The 20,000-nt window shown below is 41.2% G+C and overlaps 1 protein-coding gene across 1 annotated transcript in view; it reads right to left on the minus strand.

Moving 5' to 3' along the window:
* The window catches only part of LOC135105902 (putative carbonic anhydrase-like protein 2), a 145,330-nt gene that overhangs the window by 17,989 nt on the left and 107,341 nt on the right, over positions 1-20,000 (minus strand). The window contains exon 7 of the mRNA XM_064014564.1: positions 8,851-9,072. Within this exon, the coding sequence (XP_063870634.1) occupies positions 8,851-9,072 (222 nt within the window). The remainder of the gene's footprint in view (positions 1-8,850; positions 9,073-20,000) is intronic.

A 20,000-nucleotide genomic window follows, 5' to 3' on the forward strand; every position in this document is an offset into this window, starting at 1 on the left:
AAGATAATAAAGAAAGATAAAGAGTAAAATCAGAGGGAGAGAAAACGATAAAGGAAGGAAGGAGAGTGAAAAAGTGAGGGAGGAGAAGAGAAGAGGAAAAGAGGGAATTGGAATTGAGAAGTGAGTGAAGGGAAGGAGAAAGAGAGAGAGAGAGAGAGAGAGAGAGAGAGAGAGAGAGAGAGAGAGAGAGAGAGAGAGAGAGAGAGAGAGAGAGAGAGAGAGAAAGAAAGAAAGGCGTGAGTGTGGGAGGGTACACGTGAGACAAGTGTATAAAAGTTGCATGTGAGAGAGAGAGAGAGAGAGAGAGAGAGAGAGAGAGAGAGAGAGAGAGAGAGAGAGAGAGAGAGAGAGAGAGAGATTACAGCAAAGCAACACGAGATAAATCAGAAATGAAGAAAACTGGGCAGAAAAGAAAAACCAAAACAGCCCCACAAAAAAAAAAAAAATAGGGAATGAAAATGAATGAATGAAGGGAGGAAGAAAGAGGAAGGAAGGAGATAAAACCGAGGTGAATAAATGAAAGATAAATACAAGAGGAGGAGAGTCGGGAATCGTTTGTGAGTGACGGAGGGAGAAATTGGCGCGCAAAATGTGAGTGCGGGTGGGAGAGGAAGAGAAGGAAACTGGAACCAACATACGAACATCCGAACGAAAGAACGAAGCAGAGGAACGAGAAAGGAAGGAGAAAGCGTAGTGGTGAGAAATTGTTCCATAATACGAATGTTACAAAGGGAGGGAATGGATGAAGCAGGGACGGTGGTGGTGGTGGTGGTGGTGGAGGTGGCGGGGAATGGAATAAACGTAATGGATGGATGAGAGGAATGGAAGAAGAAAGGAAGGAGGGAAGGAAGGAGGAAACAAGGAATGAAAGAAGAAAGGGTAATAGAATATATGCATGAATGAGGCTGATAAAAAAAGAGGAGACATGCAGAAGAGGATTACACACAGAGAGAGAGAGAGAGAGAGAGAGAGAGAGAGAGAGAGAGAGAGAGAGAGAGAGAGAGAGAGAGAGAGAGACGGACATCAGCAACAAATAGGAACAAGAAATGGATGAAGAAAGAGGTAAAAAAAGAGAGAAAGGTGGGCGAGGGAGAGAAGAGGGGAGGAAAGGAGAGGTGAGAAACAAGGAAGGGGGAGAGGAAGAGTGAGGATAACAGGAGGAGCCGTGTAAGAGAGGATTAAGGAAGGGAGAGGGGAGAAAGGGAGAGTTAATATTTGATAGGAATTAGTCTCCCTCTCTAACTCCTCTCACCCCAGACTCACCTCTCTCTGTCTCTCTCTCTCTCTCTCTCTCTCTCTCTCTCTCTCTCTCTCTCTCTCTCTCTCTCTCTCTCTCTCTCAAATATCCCTCTTTTTCTCCTTTTTCCTTTCTTTCCTCCTAATTCCTCCTTCCCTCTTCCCACCTCTCTGCCTCTCTTCTATACAAACAAATTTATCACAAATATTCCTCTTTCTCTTCCTGACTTTTTCCTCCTCCCTCCTTCTTCCATTCCTCTATTCCTTTCCCATCTCTTTTCCCTGCTCTCTTTGTCTGTCTGTTCTTTCATTCATCAAACATGACAAATTATCATAAATATTCGTCCTTCCCTTCCTTCTCTTCCTTATCTTCTTTTCCCTCTCTCTTCCTCTCTCTGTCTTTGCATTTCCTTTCCCCGTCTCTCTCTCTCTCTCTCTCTCTCTCTCTCTCTCTCTCTCTCTCTCTCTCTCTCTCTCTCTCTCTCTCTCTCTCTCTCTCTCTCTCTCTCTCTCTCTCTCTTTTTCTTTATTCCCTTTCTATATCTCTTTATTCCATCTCTTCCTTTATTTCTTCTCTCCGTCTGTATTTTACTTTCTCTTTTTTCTTTATTCCTTCCCTCTATATTCTCTTTTTTCTTTATTCCTTCTCTATCTCTTTATTCCCTCTTTCTTTATTCCTTCTCTCTGTCTCTATTCCTTTTTTTATTTATTCCTCTGTCTCTATTCCCTCTTTTTTTGGGTTCCATCTCTCTACCTCTTTATTGCCTCTTTTTTTATTCCTTCTGTGTCTCTATTCTCTCGCATTTTTCTTCCTTCCCTCTTTATTCCTTCTCTTTCCCTTTATTCCTTCTCTGTCTCTTTATTCCCTCCCATATCTCCGTATCAACCCTTTTCCTCTCCCACAGTCCACCTCTAGTCCACCATCACCACTGGAGAGTTGAAATTAACTCCTCTCCCTTCTTCCCCTTCCTTCCCCCTCTCCTCTTTTCTATGTTCACACTAGCAAGCTAAAATTACCTCTCTTATTTTCCTTTCTCCTCCTCCTGCTCCTCTTACTCCTCCTCCTCCTCCCTCCCTTCTCTCCCTGCCCACGTGTTCCTCCACCCAACATCACCAGGGAGGTAAAAATCGCCACAGGTAGCACTGCATTACCCGCCACACGAGTCCCATTGTATAAATAAGGGGAGCTGCGGCGGAGCGTAGGTGTGGTGAGGGCCTCGGGAACTTACAGCTTTTGTGCAGCTAATGTCCAGGTTATTTGATTTTTTTAAGGGGGTTGCTTATGAATTAATAATGTGTGTGTGTGTGTGTGTGTGTTTGGTAAGTGGCTTTGTTTGTGTTTAGTGTGTTTGTGTTAAGATATTATTCAGGTGAGGTGTTTATTTATTTATTTATTTATTTATTTATTTATTTTTAAGATTGTTGTTTTGAATATCGTGAATTGTTGTTTGTGTCATGAATTATGTTTGGGTTTATTGTTTGTGTTGTATTGTTATTTAAGCGAGGTGTTTAAGCTTATTTGTTTATTTATTTTTGTTTCTCTCTCTCTCTCTCTCTCTCTCTCTCTCTCTCTCTCTCTCTCTCTCTCTCTCTCTCTCTCTCTCTCTCTCTCTCTCTCTCTCTCTCTCTCTCTCTCTCTCTCTCTCTCTCTCTCTCTCTCTCTCTCTCTCTCTGTGTGTGTGTGTGTGTGTGTGTGTGTGTGGTTTTGAGTATTACGTTGAATTGCTGCTTGTGTCAGGAATAATTACATGGTGTCTTTTAAGGGACCTGTTTGAATTTACTGTGTTGAACTTGTTGTTAAGGTAGTAAATTTGTGCCTGATATTGTTTTCCTTTTCTTTTTGTGGTGTTTGAGTATCGAGTTGTATCGCTCTTCGTGTCATGAGTTCGTGGATACATTTTTTTTTTTTTCTTCACGTAAGTTTTCGTGTGTTCATCTGTCGAATAGCTGCTCACTTCAGAAACTACTGCATGAATTTTTTGTTATGTTTTGAATGCACTGTGTGGGATATACTGTTTACATATGCACGTTAGGGATTACTATTGCCTCGAGTTGTTTTGTTTGTTTGTTGTTGCTGTTGTTGTTGTTGTTGTTGTTGTTGTTGTTGTTGTTGTTGTTGTTGTTGTTGTTGTTAAAAAGACAGAAACACGGGGTATTTTTGTTCAGTTACTTGTGTGTTAAGGATGTTGACTAAAATATACAAAATCTAGAAAAAAAGGGAAAAGATAAAAAAAAATACAAAACCTACAAAAAAAAAAAGACAAATAGAGAAAAAAGGAAAATATAAAAAAAAGTTCTCTTAATTGCTACTCTCAAAAAGTTAAGTACAGTAATAACAGACTAACGATGTGCTTATTTTATTTGTCCTCGTTTAATTCTTTGTTCATGATCCGTGATGTAGAATCTGGTAAAAAGAAATTGTTTGCTTATTGTTTCATGATTCTTGAACGCTTTCACTTATATTTGACTTATTTTCTCGATCACAAACCAGTCTGATTGCTCCTTATAATCCTCTTCATCCTATCTCTTCTCTTTCTTATTTATTACCATCCTTATCATGCCTTTCTCTTCTCCCTCTTCTCTTCTCCCTTATCACCTTTTTCACCTTATCATTTCTCACCATCCTTCTCATCCCTGTTTACTCCCTCTCTCCTTAACGTTCGCTGTCATTCTTCCTATGTCTTTCCTTTCTCTTCCTCGCCCTTTACCTCCTACCATCCTTCTCATCCCATCTCTTCTTGCGTATTGTTCTACAGCCACCTCTGAGCATCATACTGGTCACACATTGAATAAGCTACACTTCCCAATCTCTTTTCTTCCATGTTGATGCTCTAAAACATTTAATACATTGACTTTAGTGATGTGAATTGTTCATTATCGTAGTGGAGGAGTTAAGGCCAGACACTGCATTTAATCGCTTAGACAAATAGATTACATAGATACATTCAAACCCTGCCTAGGTGGATTCAAACGCGTTAAGCAAGTAATTCGCTAGTTGTCTGATAATCCATAAAATTGTCATTAGTTTGAATCGCTTTAATGGGATTATCTCTCAGATGAACTTTTTATTTATTTATTTATTTATTTATTTATTTATTTATTTATGTAGGGAGAGAAGAACATGTGATGAAGTCTTTAGAGAGATTGATTGTAAGATTTGCAGCCCAAGGAAATGTTTGAACTTCGTGTCGCCGCCTCGCAAGTTAGGCAGTTCCTCTAATGGCGCAATATGGCCGCTAAGTGTGTGCCATGGAAACTCTCGGTGAAGTTGCTGGTTACGTAATTGTTACAGCTCTTATTCTCACAAGGAGGGCAAAGGGATATGTCACTGAATGTAATAATGTTCATTTCACGTGAGAAATTCAAGTTTCGTCGTTTGTGTGCTCGTATGTATTCTTTTTTTCCGCTTCCTTTGTGTAATAAGATTAAACTGACTTTTTTTAGACTAAATGGTCTTCGTTATAAGATTAAATGCCCTTTCTCAGACTAGACGTTTTCTAAATAATTTGTTTTATTTGTTATTTTTAAGGGGATTACATGACTTATTTGAAATTAACGAGTTCCCATGAGATTAAATATTATTTCTTAGATTAAAAGCGTTTTCTAGGATTATACAGTCTTTTCAAAAGTAAATGTCAATGCTAAAATGACTTTTCTCGAAGTAACTTTTTTTTTTTTTTTCTGAAGAGGCCTTTTTCTAAGATTAAATGCAAATTTTAAGATTAAATAGTCTTGTCTTAGATTATAAGAATTCTTCTAAGAATTACAGCGCGTTTTAGATGAAATGGCTTTTTCTAAATATAGCAAGCGTATTTTATAAAACTGTCATTCTTCGTGACATCAAACTGATTCTCTCTCTCTCTCTCTCTCTCTCTCTCTCTCTCTCTCTCTCTCTCTCTCTCTCTCTCTCTCTCTCTCTCTCTCTCTCTCTCTCTCTCTCTCTCTCTCGCTCTCTCTAAGATGTGAATGCATTTCGTGACTCGCCTCTTGAGAAGAAGAAAACAAGTCCCGTTCAGAGAAGTATTTCTGGCTCGAGGCTGAATGGGTCGAATTTATAGATAATAGAATTTGCAGCTTGTATTGTTAAGGGAAAAATGTATATATTATTCAGACCAACTTGCGAGTCCTTGATCTGAAGTTAACTAAAAGCGAGCCGGCGTATGAACAGAACCCTGAGGACCATCACAGCTAACTGGCGCCATTGTGAGGCGAGGCTGTTTGTTACAACGACCCGTGCCAAGTGAGAATTTGTAATGATTTTCAGATTCGCTACGACAACAATGATGGCGCTGCTGCTGTTGCTGCTGCTGCTGTTGTTGTTGTTCTTGTAGTGGTAGTTGTTGTTGTTGTTGTACGTAGGTGTTGCTGTTGGGGCAGCTAGTTCTGTTGCTGTCTCCGTTACTACTACTCTACTACTACTACTACTACTACTACTACTACCATACTTTTTAAAAAATTTCCGCTTCAAGTAATAACAGGAATAACAAAAACAACAACAGCCACCACCACAACAATAACAGCAACAACAGCAACAACAATAGTAATAGTAATAATAATAATAATGATAAACAATTCCCCTTCCTGGAAACACTTGCAACTGGATTAATGTAACATATTCTTTGCCAGTTTTATCTTCCACTTAAAAAACATTTACATACATGGGCTTAGAGCGGATGGTTTACAGTGTGTGTGTGTATGTGTGTGTGTGTGTGTGTTTTATGCGTACAAAAGCCATGCTCTGTTTGTTATTTCTCGTTTAATCTCTCTCTCTCTCTCTCTCTCTCTCTCTCTCTCTCTCTCTCTCTCTCTCTCTCTCTCTCTCTCTCTCTCTCTCTCTCTCTCTCTCTCTCTCTCTCTCTCTCTTGGGCACGACACTCTTAAGGGTGAGGCAGTGGCTGTGTTTGTGTGTCTTGGCCTTTAAAGAGTAAGGCTGCCACTCTTGTCACCAGGTAGCAAACTAAGGAGGTGTGTGTGTGTGTGTGTGTGTGTGTGTGTGTGTGTGTGTGTGTGTGTGTGTGTGTGTGTGTGTGTGTGTGTGTGTGTGTGTGTGTGTGTGTGTGTGTGTGTGTGTGTGTGTATCTGCTGTTTTTGCTGCTGCTGCTGCTGCTGCTGCTGCTGTTGTTGTTGTTGTTGTTGTTGTTTTTGTTACTACTACTACTACTACTACTACTACTACTACTACTACTACTACTACTACTACTACTACTACTACTACTATTACTACTACTACTACTAGTGGTAGCTATTGCACTTCATCATCCCTTTTATTAACATCACAGTCACAAACCACCACCACCACCACCAGCATCATCATCATCATCATCATCATCATCATCATCATCATCATCATCATCATCATCATCATCATCATCATCATCATCATCATCATCATCATCGCCACCACTACCACCACCACTATCAACACCATCGTCACCATCACCACCACCACCACGCCCTAATGGAGGGAGGCCATGCTATGTTTTAATTACATACAAAAATTTCGGATTTTGGAAGCATCTTACCCCCTTCCCTTCCCCTCCTCCTCTCCCTCCTCTCCCTCCTCTCCCTCCTCTCCCTCCCCCTCCATTCCACTCTATTGCTTATTATGATAATGAGAACTGCTTACCAAAGGTCTTACTTTCCCAATTTCCTCACTCCCTGCACCACCACCACCACCACCACCACCACCACCACCGCCACCTCCTTTTTTTTTTTTTTCTATCAAGCTCATTACAAAACCACAGCCACAGCCAGCTACTCTCTCTCTCTCTCTCTCTCTCTCTCTCTCTCTCTCTCTCTCTCTCTCTCTCTCTCTCTCTCTCTCTCTCTCTCTCTCTCTCTCTCTCTCTCTCTCTCTCTCTCTCTCTCTCTCCTCTCCTCTCCTCTTCTCTCCTCCCCTCCCCTCCTGCCCCCTCCTGCCCCCTCCCTTTTTTCCCCTCACTAACTTAATTAAATGTTTTGACCTCAGCGTTGTGGATTAATAATATATCGAGTAATTATTTGTTCTTCGTGTGTTTTTGTTTTTCTGGCGGGTTTTGAAATGATGATGATTATTATTTGGCGTGTTTGAATTGCGTGTTCGTTTTTTCTTTTTTTTTTTGTTGTTGTTATGATTAATTTTATGGAATTATTTATTAGCTGCGTTTGTGATGTTCTTTTTTTTATATTGTCATTTGATGCTGCAACCTTGCCTCTCTCTCTCTCTCTCTCTCTCTCTCTCTCTCTCTCTCTCTCTCTCTCTCTCTCTCTCTCTCTCTCTCTCTCTCTCTCTCTCTCTCTCTCTCTCTCTCTCTCTCTCTCTCTCTCTCTCATGCAGATTCTTCCAATAGTCATTAAAGTAAATAATTGAATTCACACAAAATAATAACAATCCTATCGCTCGTTGTCACCAAGATAGAAGCGGATAAAGCTTTATTGTTTGTCGTGACGCAGAGATAACAGCCACCCACACACACACACACACACACACACACACACACACACACACACACACACACACACACACACACACACACACACACACACACACACACACACACACACACACACACACACACACACACACACTAGGAACGTTGACGACTTTAACATTTCAAGTTAGATAAAAATAGATAAGAATGCAGCAGAACACAAACTTGGCTAAATTGTGTATACTGAAAGATAGGTTAAACTCTGTAAAAATTCAAGTAGGACAATTAAAGTAGGTGGAAAAGAATGTATACACAAGTAGGGTAAATATGAATAGGTGAAATTAACGTTGTAAATTGGACAAAACACAAACTTGCTTATATTCTTGACACTTAAACTCAGGTAAATATCGGTAAGATGCAGTTATGTCAATTAACCCTTTTGCTGTTGTTTGCCACATCTTTCCTTAATCACTAACTATTTTCTTATGCTACAGCCATCTCCATACATTATAGTCTAGAAATTAAACACACACACACACAAAAAAAAAAAATGCCCTTCTCTCTTGCATGTGCTTATAAACACTCCGTACATTGCTTTTAATCTTGTAAGTTGTTGTATATCACAGTGAGAGGATTAAAGAAGATTGGAAAAATAATAAACAGATAAAAATGAGAAGGTAAAACTATGTAAATTGAGCCAGGTAAGCTGAACTTGGGAAACTGAAGCAGGTAAATTTAAATAGTTAAATCATCATAGCTTTAATCTCTAGCGTGAAAGAGAAGATTAAAGCGAGTAAGAATATTTCATTATTTTTCTTTACTTGCCTTATTTTCTCTCGTTCTGTTTACCTGTTTCAATTCGTATAGTTAATTTTTTTTTTTTTTTATATATATTCATGATTACCTACTCATTTCCAATACAGCGAAGTGAATGTTAGTAAAGAAGTGAAACTAAATAAATTAAACCACGTACAGTAAATTCCTTCCACACACGAACAAACAAGCTTACCTTGCCCTCCCTCCACCCCTTCCCTCCACACTTGTTCGCATTTGTCTTCACTTGCCCACGCACTTACTACTTGAAGATATAGATTAAAATTAAACATATATCTCTTCCTCACAGGGGCACTTACTCTCGATCCCCCCCCACACACACACATACACACAGCTGTCCCTGCACACATGCCCACACCTGTCCACACACCTGCTGCTTGGTGATGTAGATGGGCTTGTTCACCACCACCCACGTCACGGTCTCATGGCACGGCGGCTGCGTCAGGGAGCCGTCATAGGTCATGTAGTTTTCAGTGCCCGGCAGGAGGCCCTTCACGCTCAAGTGTTCCACGGGCGCCCAACTGCCGGCGTACCTGATCTTCTCCATGGCGTCCGTCAGGTGGCGCAGCTCAGGGTTCCCTCGCTCCGCTATCTGAAGGTGCAGGCGTGAGGGTTGAGTGTGGATGGAGTAGGAGTGATAAATGAAGGTGGAATGGAATGATTTGCAGGATTGTTATGTGCGTAGGTGGAGAGAATAACAGGTAGGTGAGTGAGGAGTGAATTGTGTGGATTACCTGGATGTGGAGTGAGTAGGAGAGATAAGTGAAGGTGGTGCGAATTGTGGCCTTGTGTTTTGTGTGTCGGTGTGGAAGGAAGGGGAGTAATAGATAATGTAGCTGAAGGTGGAGAGAACGTGTGATGTTACAAGTAGGTGCTGAGAAGAAGAGAGATTTTAAGAGCAGATACCAGAACGTGTTGTAGGCTGAGGGACTTCCTAGTGTGGGTGTGAAGAGGAAAGAAAAATACGGGAAGTGTTTAACATGAAAAAGAGAAGGATATGCTTACGTGTGCGGATGAAGAAGAGAAGCGTTATACCTACTAGGAAAGGAGATACAGGTTAGGTTTGGTTAGGTCTCATTGGGGTGTGAGACTGAAGGAACCGTGTGAGTGGAAGAGGAAGGAGTGTGGAGAGTGTCGATACTATGTGGTTGTGGAAGGAAGGGAGGCAGTGTGGATATAGTTGAAGAGTGAAATGTTGAGAGAAAGGTGGAGGAAGGGAAGGAACGAAGGATAGAGGATGAGGAAGAAAAAAGCGAGGGGAAGGATTGAAGGAAGGGAGAGTGGAGGAGGGTGAAAAAAGGTAAAGAAAAGATAAAGGAGGGTGAATAGTAAGAATAAGAAAATAAAGGAGAATAGGGAAGAAGAAGGTGAGAAGGAAGGAAGGAAGGGAGGGAGGAGGAGGATGAAGAGGGAGGCAAGGGGAAGGAAGGAAGGGAGCAGGATATTTGCGTGTGGGTATAGATGATGGTAACGAGGTTGGCAGGAATGGAAGGAAGAGGGGCGGGAGGATGCGTTTGAGTGACGAGGAGGAGGAAGAGGAGGAGAGGGAAAGAGGTCAGTACGTAAGCTAGAAAGGAGGAAAAAAGGCAGGAAGATAAATTTTGAGAAGCAGAGAGAGAGAGAGAGAGAGAGAGAGAGAGAGAGAGAGAGAGAGAGAGAGAGAGAGAGAGAGAGAGAGAGAAAGGAAACAAGTAAGGTGAAGTAGAGGAAAGAAGGAGAGACGAGGAGAGAGGAATGGAGGGAAAGGAGAGGGAGGAAATAAATATGGCTTTATGGAGGTAATTGTAGCGACGTAATGATGGAGGAGGAATGGAGAGAGAGAGAGAGAGAGAGAGAGAGAGAGAGAGAGAGAGAGAGAGAGAGAGAGAGAGAGAGAGAGAGAGAGAGAGAGAGAGAGAGAACCTGGGAATGAAGGAAGGAATTGGGGTGGTCTAATAGAAAAGGAAGAGTAAGGAAGGCAGGAAGAAAGGAAATAAATCAAGTACGTATAAATAATAAGAGGAAACGGGAAGGGGAATAAGGAAGGCAGGAAGAAAGGAAATAAATCAAGTACGTATAAATAATAAGAGGAAACGGGAAGGGGAACGAGAGAGAGAGAGAGAGAGAGAGAGAGAGAGAGAGAGAGAGAGAGAGAGAGAGAGAGAGAGAGAGAGAGAGAGAGAGAGAGCTGATAATGAAGGCAGAGAGGGAAGGAAGGGATGAAAGAAGATGCGATAAACATATTACTAGCATGAATACATCAGAGAGAGAGAGAGAGAGAGAGAGAGAGAGAGAGAGAGAGAGAGAGAGAGAGAGAGAGAGAGAGAGGGAGGTGGAGGGTCGATGCTTTCGTTTGCCTCCTGTGGTTCCGTGATCAAGAGAATCATTTTCCGATAGCGTGTGTCTTGTTCCTCTCCGCATAGATCACTTTCGGACCCCTCTCCCCCTCTTACTCTCTCTCTCTCTCTCTCTCTCTCTCTCTCTCTCTCTCTCTCTCTCTCTCTCTCTCTCTCTCTCTCTCTCTCCATTTGCCTCCCACAAGCTTTAGCAATTTTTTTTTTATTCATTTATATAATTTAAGTTTATGTAAGAATTTCTTCATTTTTTTGGTTGATTGATTGATTGATTGATTGTTGTTGTTGTTGTTGTTGTTGTTGTTGTTGTTGTTGTTGTTGTTGTTGTTGTTGTTGTTGTTGTTGTTGTTGTTGTTGTTGTTGTTGTTGTTGTTGTTGTTGTTGTTGTTGTTGTTGTTGTTGTTGTTGTTGTTGTTGTTGTTGTTGTTGTTGTTGTTGTTGTTGTTGTTGTTGTTGTTGTTGTTGTTGTTGTTGTTGTTGTTGTTGTTGTTGTTGTTGTTGTTGTTGTTGTTGTTGTTGTTGTTGTTGTTGTTGTTGTTGTTGTTGTTGTTGTTGTTGTTGTTGTTGTTGTTGTTGTTGTTGTTGTTGTTGTTGTTGTTGTTGTTGTTGTTGTTGTTGTTGTTGTTGTTGTTGTTGTTGTTGTTGTTGTTGTTGTTGTTGTTGTTGTTGTTGTTGTTGTTGTTGTTGTTGTTGTTGTTGTTGTTGTTGTTGTTGTTGTTGTTGTTGTCATCACTTACTGTTTTTTATTGTATTTGTTGTCATTTCTTGTCATGTGTCCTCTCTATTTTTTTTCTTTTTACAAGCTGTTATGTTCCTTTTCTCTTCCTGTCATTCTTTCATTCATTCTTATTCATTCCTTCCACTTCACCTTCTTACTTGCCTCTTTACATTCCTTTCTTATCTCTTCCTTTTCCATCAAACCACCAATCTCTCCATCACTTCTCCTCTCCACCCTTCTATACCTCCCTTTCTACTCTCTTGTCAACTCCCTTCAATCATACAATCCCTCGCATCCCTCCCATCCACCTCCAATCCTTTCTCTCCTTCAGGTCTTTAATCAGGCGGTTCGTCAAAGCCTCCCCAGGTAGCGCCACGCCCCCCCCCCCGCGCTCCCGGAACACCTGGGCGTGAAGGAGGGCGCGGCGACCCCCTTTTGACGTGCGGTATCATTCGGGTATTTGTCGGAGGCCGTGGGAGGTTGGTTGGCGTATATTTAGGTAAGAGATCTTATTATTCTTGAAGGAGGAGGAGGAGGAGGAGGAGGAAGAGGAAGAGAAGGAGGAGGAAGGAATGGTAGAATGGTCGATGTTTCTGGGAAGACGTGATATTGGTAGGAATTATTCTCTCTCTCTCTCTCTCTCTCTCTCTCTCTCTCTCTCTCTCTCTCTCTCTCTCTCTGGGGACAACGTGCTGCCCAACTACGCTAAACTTCTTTTCGAGTCCATTTCCCCTCCCTCCTCTATCCTCCCTCTCCCTCCTACTCCCTCCCGCCCCGCTCCGCTCCCAGACCCACTCCGCCCCACCTCGCTCTTCCCTGCCCCACTCTCTCGCTTTACTCCGCCCTGCCCCGCCCTATTCCGTTCCACTCTGTTCTACCTTATTCCACTCCTGACTCTATCCCGCTTCACTACATCCCCTACTAAGTTCCTGATCTATTTTTATCTCACTTCTTCCCTGCCCCAGTGTTTCTTGTCTCTCCTTTTCCCCTCTTTAACTTCCCTGCCCCAGTGTTTCCTGTCTCTCCTTTTCCCCTCTTTAACTATGTACAGTATAAATACATCCTTTATATCTAACCACTTATCCACATTATTTCCCTTTCCTTGTTTCCCTTCTCTTCTTTTCTTTCATGGTTTTCCTCCTCCTCATCTTCCTTCCTCCTCATCCTCCTTCCTTCCTTATCTTCCTTCTTCCGTAACTTCATTTTTTTTTTCCCTTCCTTTTCTTTTTTCTTTTCTTTTTTTTTTCAGAGCATCACACACACATACACACACACACGGAAAGAAAAAAGAAAAGAAAAGAAAAAACGGCAGTAACACCACCACCACCACCACCACCACCAACAACAACAACAACAACAACAACAACAACATCAGCTCCGTCGCTTCGCCTCTTAAGTTAACGCCCATTGGAATCTGGAGATGGCGTATTGCGCGTTATTGCAGAGTGCCAGAGATTCGAGGCGCCCTCTTCTTTACGGCCACATTCTGATGACGAAGGGCGGCCAGTCAAGGTGCCAGCCGCGAAGTGCCACGTGCAGCTGCTGTGTCACGCTGCCTGCCTCAGGGTTATGGATGAGTTTAGGATGGCAAAGGTGGGGGAGAGAGAGAGGGAAGGGTGGGAGGAAGAGAGAGAGAGAGAGAGAAGGAAGATAAAGAGGATGGATGGAGGGAAAATGATGGGAGGAGGGTGGAAGGATGAAGGTGAAAAGGGAAGATGAGAGGGAAGGATGGTAGGAGAGAGAAAAGGAGGACAGAAAAGATAAAAAGAAGGAGAAAAGGAGGAAGGTGAGGGGGAAGGATGGAGGGAAAATGAGGGGGAAGGATGGAAGGAGGGAGGAAAGGAAGATGAAGGGGAAGGATGGGAGGAATTAGGAAAGAAAGGAGAGATACAGAAGGAGGGAAACAAGTAGGATAGAAAGTAGATGCAAGGAGAAAAGAAAGATGAAAGGAAGGAGGGATGGGAAGATGAAAAGAGAAGGATGGAAGAAAAGAGAGAGAGAGAGAGAGAGAGAGAGAGAGAGAGAGAGAGAGAGAGAGAGAGAGAGAGAGAGAGAGAGAATAGCAGACAAAAGAGAATCAAGGGAAGAAAGCTGCAACAATAAGAACTAAAGAAAAAAATGATGATGTGAATAAAAAATATTGCTGATGATCGGAAGAAATAGGAAATGGAAGATGATTATGAAAAATTGGAGAGAGAGAGAGAGAGAGAGAGAGAGAGAGAGAGAGAGAGAGAGAGAGAGAGAGAGAGAGAGAGAGAGAGAGAGAGAGAGAGCATTAAGCAGGAAAAGAAATAAAAAAAAAACTCCCAACATTGTAAGGAAAAATATATAAAATAAAAATAGATCTCAAGTTGACGAAACAAAAAAAAAAAAAATTAGTTAAACTCTGAAAGAAAACTTAGAAAACAAATATTAACAAGGAGAAGCCGTAGAGAGAGAGAGAGAGAGAGAGAGAGAGAGAGAGAGAGAGAGAGAGAGAGAGAGAGAGAGAGAGAGAGAGAGAGAGAGAGAGAGAGAGAAAGGCGCAAAAAAGGTCAAGAAAGTTGATGAAAGGTGTGATGAAGTTGGGTTTAGTGTGAGGAAGAGGAAGAAGTCGAGGGGGAAGGAGGAAGAAGATGAGCAAAAGAGGAGGAAAGAAGGAAGGAAGGAAAGAGGAAGAAGGATAGATTGCAAGAGACGTTCAGTTGATAGTGAGAGCAAGTGGAAGGTGTGAAAGAGAGATAAAGAGTGAGAAGAAGAAAGAAGAAGTAGTAGAAATTGAAGGAGAAAGAAGATAGAAAGGAGAGGATGAAGAAAGGAAGGAGGATAGTGAGAGGAAGAGGAGGGTGCGAAAAAAGAAGTAAGGAGTAAGAGGAAGAATAGAATAAGTAGTATGAGTTGCAAGAAGAGGAGAGGATAAAAGAGAGATGGGGAGACTAAAAGAGGAGGAAGCAAAGGAGAATAAAAAAAAAATGTATCAGGATATATTGAGTAATAAGATAGACAGTGAGAAATAGAGATAAAAGAAGATGAGAAGCGTGCGAGAGAGAGAGAAAAAGAAGGAGGAAGAAGAAAAAGAAGAAAAGGAAAATTAAAACCAGGAGACAATGAAGGGAAAGCGGAGAAAGAAAGAGAAAAGAAAAGTTGGTGATGAGAAGAATGCGAAATGGAAAAGAGGAGACGTTTGAACGGTAGAAGGAATTAAGTTATTACGGATAGGAAGAGAGAGAAGAAAATTAAAATATGGCAGAAGAGAAGAAGAGGAGAAGGAAGAAGAGGAAATACATAGCAAGTAGAATCCAACTAATACCGACAGGAAGAGAGAAAAGGAAGATGAAAATAGTACAGAAGAGAAGAGAAGAAGAAAGAATAAGAGAAGGAATATTAACAACGGGACAAATTTGATTAACACTGATGGCAAGAGAAAAAAAAAAGGGAAATAAAATGTTATAAAAGAGAGAAGGAGGAAAAGGAGGAGGAGATGGAAAAGGATAGCAGGTGGAGGAGGAGGAAGAACAGTAGCTTGGATAACTGGTGCAGTTGAAATAATAATAGAAATAGAAAAGAGAAGGAAAATGAGAAGGATGTATATAAGGAAAAGGAGGAGGAGGAGGAGGAGGAAAGGAGAAATGGGAATAACAGTAGGAATAAAGAAAATGAAAATGAAGGTTTGTATTTGTTTAGATAAGAGGAGAAACTAAAATAATAACGATGAAATTAGAAAAAAAAGATGAAAAAGTGAAAGACAGAATTAGAAAGACGAGTAGGAAGAACAGGAAAGGGAAAAGGGGATGTTCTTAAGGAAAAAAAGGGGAGGAGAAGGAAGTGAAAGAGGAAATGCAAGAGTCTTATCTACTTATTTCTCAAAACCTGATCAATAACTGGTCTGGCGGCGGAAATTAGGCGAGGAATCTTGAGGGAAAATTGCTTTGTCCTTCTTGATGGGCTCGAGTCCCTTAATGGCATCGTGGTGCTGGTAACTGACTGACTCCACGCCATAGCAGCAGGGTCACATGGCGCTGGTGTGTGGAGCTGTACGCTGGCTTTCCTAGTGGTGGTGGTGGTGGTGGTGGCTGCTCTGCTGGCTTCATGTACCAATTATTTGCGTTCTTGGAAGACTTAGTTGATGGAGAGGGTGTTAGGAGAAGAGCTGATGGTGGTGGTGGTGATGGTAGTGGTGTGAGGAAGTGAGTGCGATGAGGCAAAAGAATGGACAGGTGGTTGAAACCCAAGGCTGGAGGATGAAGAGAGCACAGGAATCATTATCAAAAATTACTCATTTTTATTTTAGTATTTAAAAGTTTTATTTTTTTGTTTCAAATGATGAAAGAAGTCATTATATATATATATATATATATATATATATATATATATATATATATATATATATATATATATATATATATATATATATATATATATATATATATATATATATATATATATATATATATATATATATATATATATATATATATATATATATTAGAATTTGGTTTACGGATTTCAATCTATTTATTTTCTACTTTCTTTATTGTTCAGGTGGAGCGTCCGGCCTCGTGATTCTGTACCGCGCGTGGTGAGTGCCTGGTCTTTGCGTCTCTTTATCATCGTCACCCTTGGCCTCATTTCTCCTGCCCGTGTTCTCCACCACCTCTATTCCTCCTCCTCTATTCCTCCTCCTCCTGCTCACACTGCTCGCCATCCATCTAACACCTCCTGTCGCTCACTCTCTTCCTCCTCCTCCTCCTCTTCCTCCTCCTCTGGGTCGACAAAAGGCCAACCTAAAATGGCTTTCCGATATAAATTCGATCCCTTAATGGCGTTGCGTCCCTCGGCACCTCGTCTTCCTCGCTTCTTGTTATGGGTGGAGGAGGTTAATGGGGGAGGCCTGGGTCAGTGGGGATTGGGGGTGCGGGGGCCGGTGGTTGTGAATAATAATAAGGAGCTTTCATTCATCTCCCTTAACATGTCGCCTTTCTGTCCTCCTCCTCCTCCTCCTCCTCCTCCTCCTCCTCCTCCTCCTCCTCCTCCTCCTCCTCCTGTTTTTCTATGTAACTTCTCCTCCTCCTCCTCCTGTTTTTCTATGTAACTTCTCCTCCTCCTCCTCCTCCTCCTCCTCCTCCTCCTCCTCCTCCTCCTCCTCCTCCTCCTCTTCTGCTCGTTGTATTAATATTCTTTCCATGAATGTTTATTGTCTCTCTCTCTCTCTCTCTCTCTCTCTCTCTCTCTCTCTCTCTCTCTCTCTCTCTCTCTCTCTCTCTCTCTCTCTCTCTCTCTCTCTCTCTCTCTCTCTCTCTCTCTCTCTCTTTCTGTCACACATGTGGAAGCGTTGTCACTTTTTTTCATCACTTTTATAACACAAAAATTTGGCCTCATTTCCTCCTCCTGACTTTTAACACTGACTAGATGGAATATTTGAGTGAGCCGCCTGCCAACATGTAGGTCGCCATACTGTCACTGTAATGTAATGCACTTTGCTCTTGATACATTATGGTCTGCTGTATTGGGCTCTTGTTTAATGTAATCTAATATTAATCTCATGTGCTATACTCTTCTGTGCTCTCCTGTTCACACTATTAACTAACACTGCACTATACTCATTGATGTTTTGTCGACTTTTTTCAATGTTTTTTTTAATGTATTTATTTGTTTATTTTCTTACTTTCGTTTTCCATAACACCCGAACAAGTTACTGTCACATTCAGTACAGGAAGGTAATGGAGACCCAACCACCACATCAGGCTGAAAAGAGGAACCAAAGAATTCGTGGTTTTTTGGTGACTTTATCTGACCCCGTTTAGTAGACAGGCGTGGGTAACAGGTGGTTGGGGGAGTCGCACCAGTTTCCACACCAGCGAGTGAGCGGGGGAAGCGTGGGGCAATGGACACGTGAATTTTGTCTGTTGAGTACTGGGTGAAATGTCTGCTTGGAAATGAACTTATTTTTCATGGTGTTGAGTGCGCAAGAATCAGAACAATATCGAAGCTGGAGGAAGTTGAAAGGAGACTACTAGGGAGATCAAAGAAGACCTCGAGACGGTGTGTGGAGGACATGCACGAAAATCAACAGTATCGAAGCTGGAGGAAGTTGGAAGATCAGTGGGGAAAACGAAGATGACTCGGAGACGGTGTGTAGAGGAGGAGAACATGCGCAAGAATCTTAACATTATTGGAGATGGAAGGAGACCAATGGGGAGACCAAAGAGGACCTGGAGACTGTGTGTGGAGGATGTGAGGAGGAGGGACATTACTGGAGAGATCGTCTGTGTTTGCAGAAAGCGGAAGTGACTCGAACTGTCCAACTCTATGAGGGAAAGTGAGGATGGTAAGAGAAATGGTGATGATGGTGGTGATGATAATGATGATGATAATGGAAGATGAAGGGGAAGGATGGAGAGAAAATGATGGACAAGAATGGAGGGAAGATGAGAGGGAAGGACGAAAACAGTGGAAAGGAGGGGGAAGGATTGAAGGAGGGAAGGAATTAGGAAAGAAAGGAGAGATGGACGAGAATGAATGAATGCATCAAACGAATGAACTTTTTTTCTTTTTCTTTTTTTTTTTTTTTTTTTTTTTTTTTTTTTACTGGAACAAGAGAAGTAGCTTTTCAGATTTAGTATTTTCGATGGGAAGAAGGCATTAGTCACCTTTATCTGAGTATCCCTTGAAGATTCTAAAATTACGAAAAAAAAAAAAATGGAGGAAAAGAAATAAAGAAGGTTAGGAGGGACGAGAGATTACGTAATTAAATAAAGATGAGAAAAGGAAAAGTAAACATAAAAGAAAAAAAAAATAAACATCAGGTACTCAGAGATGCGACCTGCTTGATCACTACCTTCGCTGTCCGTGGTGCCTCTCAAAGGTATACTCTGAACTTATACCACGCCATTACAGCATCAGGCTTGAGGGAAGTGACAGGAAGCGAGAAACTAAAGCGCAGTAAGAAATAGAAGTCCGAGCTGAGTATTCTCAACTTAACCCTTTCAGCACCAAGGCATGATTAGTTTTCTTCTGGACCTCGGTAAAGGATTTTATTAACGTTATGCTTTTTAATGAATGGGTTAAAATACATCACTAGTTATTCATCCTTTACAGTTGTATCTATATTTACTCTTCTGATTAACTACTGGTGAATGGATTTTTTTTCTTTTTTTCCTTTTTCTTTCATTTTGTTAGTCTAGGCCGGTGTCCCTCTAACAAAGAAAAAAAAAACTGGATTAAATGAAGGTGAAAAAAAAAAAAAATGTATATAGTAGTGAATATGTTATAGCACAAAAAGAAATGTTGCTTCAGACTCGGGATTGTGAACTTAACACGCAGGAATAGAAGTCTGTGCGTAGCGTCCCAGGTGCATTATTGACTCGTAACTCCACCGAAACGTTTTGCTATCGACTCAGAACCGTACAAGAAGTATATACTAACCCGTCCTTGGTGACACATTAACTCTTTCAGAAATGCGCTTCAAAACTTAAATTACACGGAGTAACTTAATGTCTCTGAATATGACATTTGTTAAACTTCTGCTGTCTCATGAAATCACCACACGAGTCCACGAGTAAGTGAGGTCTGTCAGGTGGAGGAGCGCCAGGACGGGACTCTTAATGCAGCGTGGAGTTTGTGTAATGTCAAGGCTCAGGGCAGTGTGTGTGTGTGTGTGTGTGTGTGTGTGTGTGTGTGATTTGTTTCGTGTCCTTTAAATTTCAGTGTATTATTTTAACGACTTTTAAGAGGCTGTAATGTGAAGGAAGTTATTGAGATTTTTCAAGGGTGTTTTCATGGTTCTAGTGATGGTTTGACAATGAATTTGCGGCATCATTGGAAAAGACACCCATGAGAACCTGCTAGTTAGTCTCTGTGGCCTTTGTGAATTGTCCTCAAACGTTTAAAAAATAGAGGCGTCGGTGTAATAAGGATATTATTCGCTCGTGTTGAAGTATAATCAGTCGAAAAGAAACATTTGGTTGTAAATATGTCAGGCAACCAATACAACTCCATAATAACAGTTGTATAACTTCGTAAATGTAAGGGGAAAGACACAGAAAATGATATGTGCAAAAAAATAAATACGCACTTCCTTTCTCTGTCAAATAACATGACTAACAAACGACTGCAAGCGACAGTGTGAATTGAAGTAAAGAATAAATAAGTTAAATTAGAAGTGGAATTAGAGATAACGAAACGACCTCTGTTAAAAATAGTGAAAAACAGTAAAGGTTAAAGAAGTTTCATATATATAGCGATGGAAATATGTCAAGTGATAATGCATTACTTATCTTTGTAATTCATGAAGAAAGAAAATATGGTTCATCGTCGTCATTGTTATTTTCTTTATAGTCTCTCTCTCTCTCTCTCTCTCTCTCTCTCTCTCTCTCTCTCTCTCATACTGTTAATGATTTTCGCTTATATTCCCTTTCATCTTATTACTCTTTTTTGTTGTAATTTTTCCTTTTCATGTAAGACAGCGTAACTATTTCCTCTTTTCCTGCT

Source organism: Scylla paramamosain, chromosome 12, assembly GCF_035594125.1.
Source record: "Scylla paramamosain isolate STU-SP2022 chromosome 12, ASM3559412v1, whole genome shotgun sequence".
Classification (NCBI taxonomy): Eukaryota; Metazoa; Arthropoda; class Malacostraca; order Decapoda; family Portunidae; genus Scylla; species Scylla paramamosain.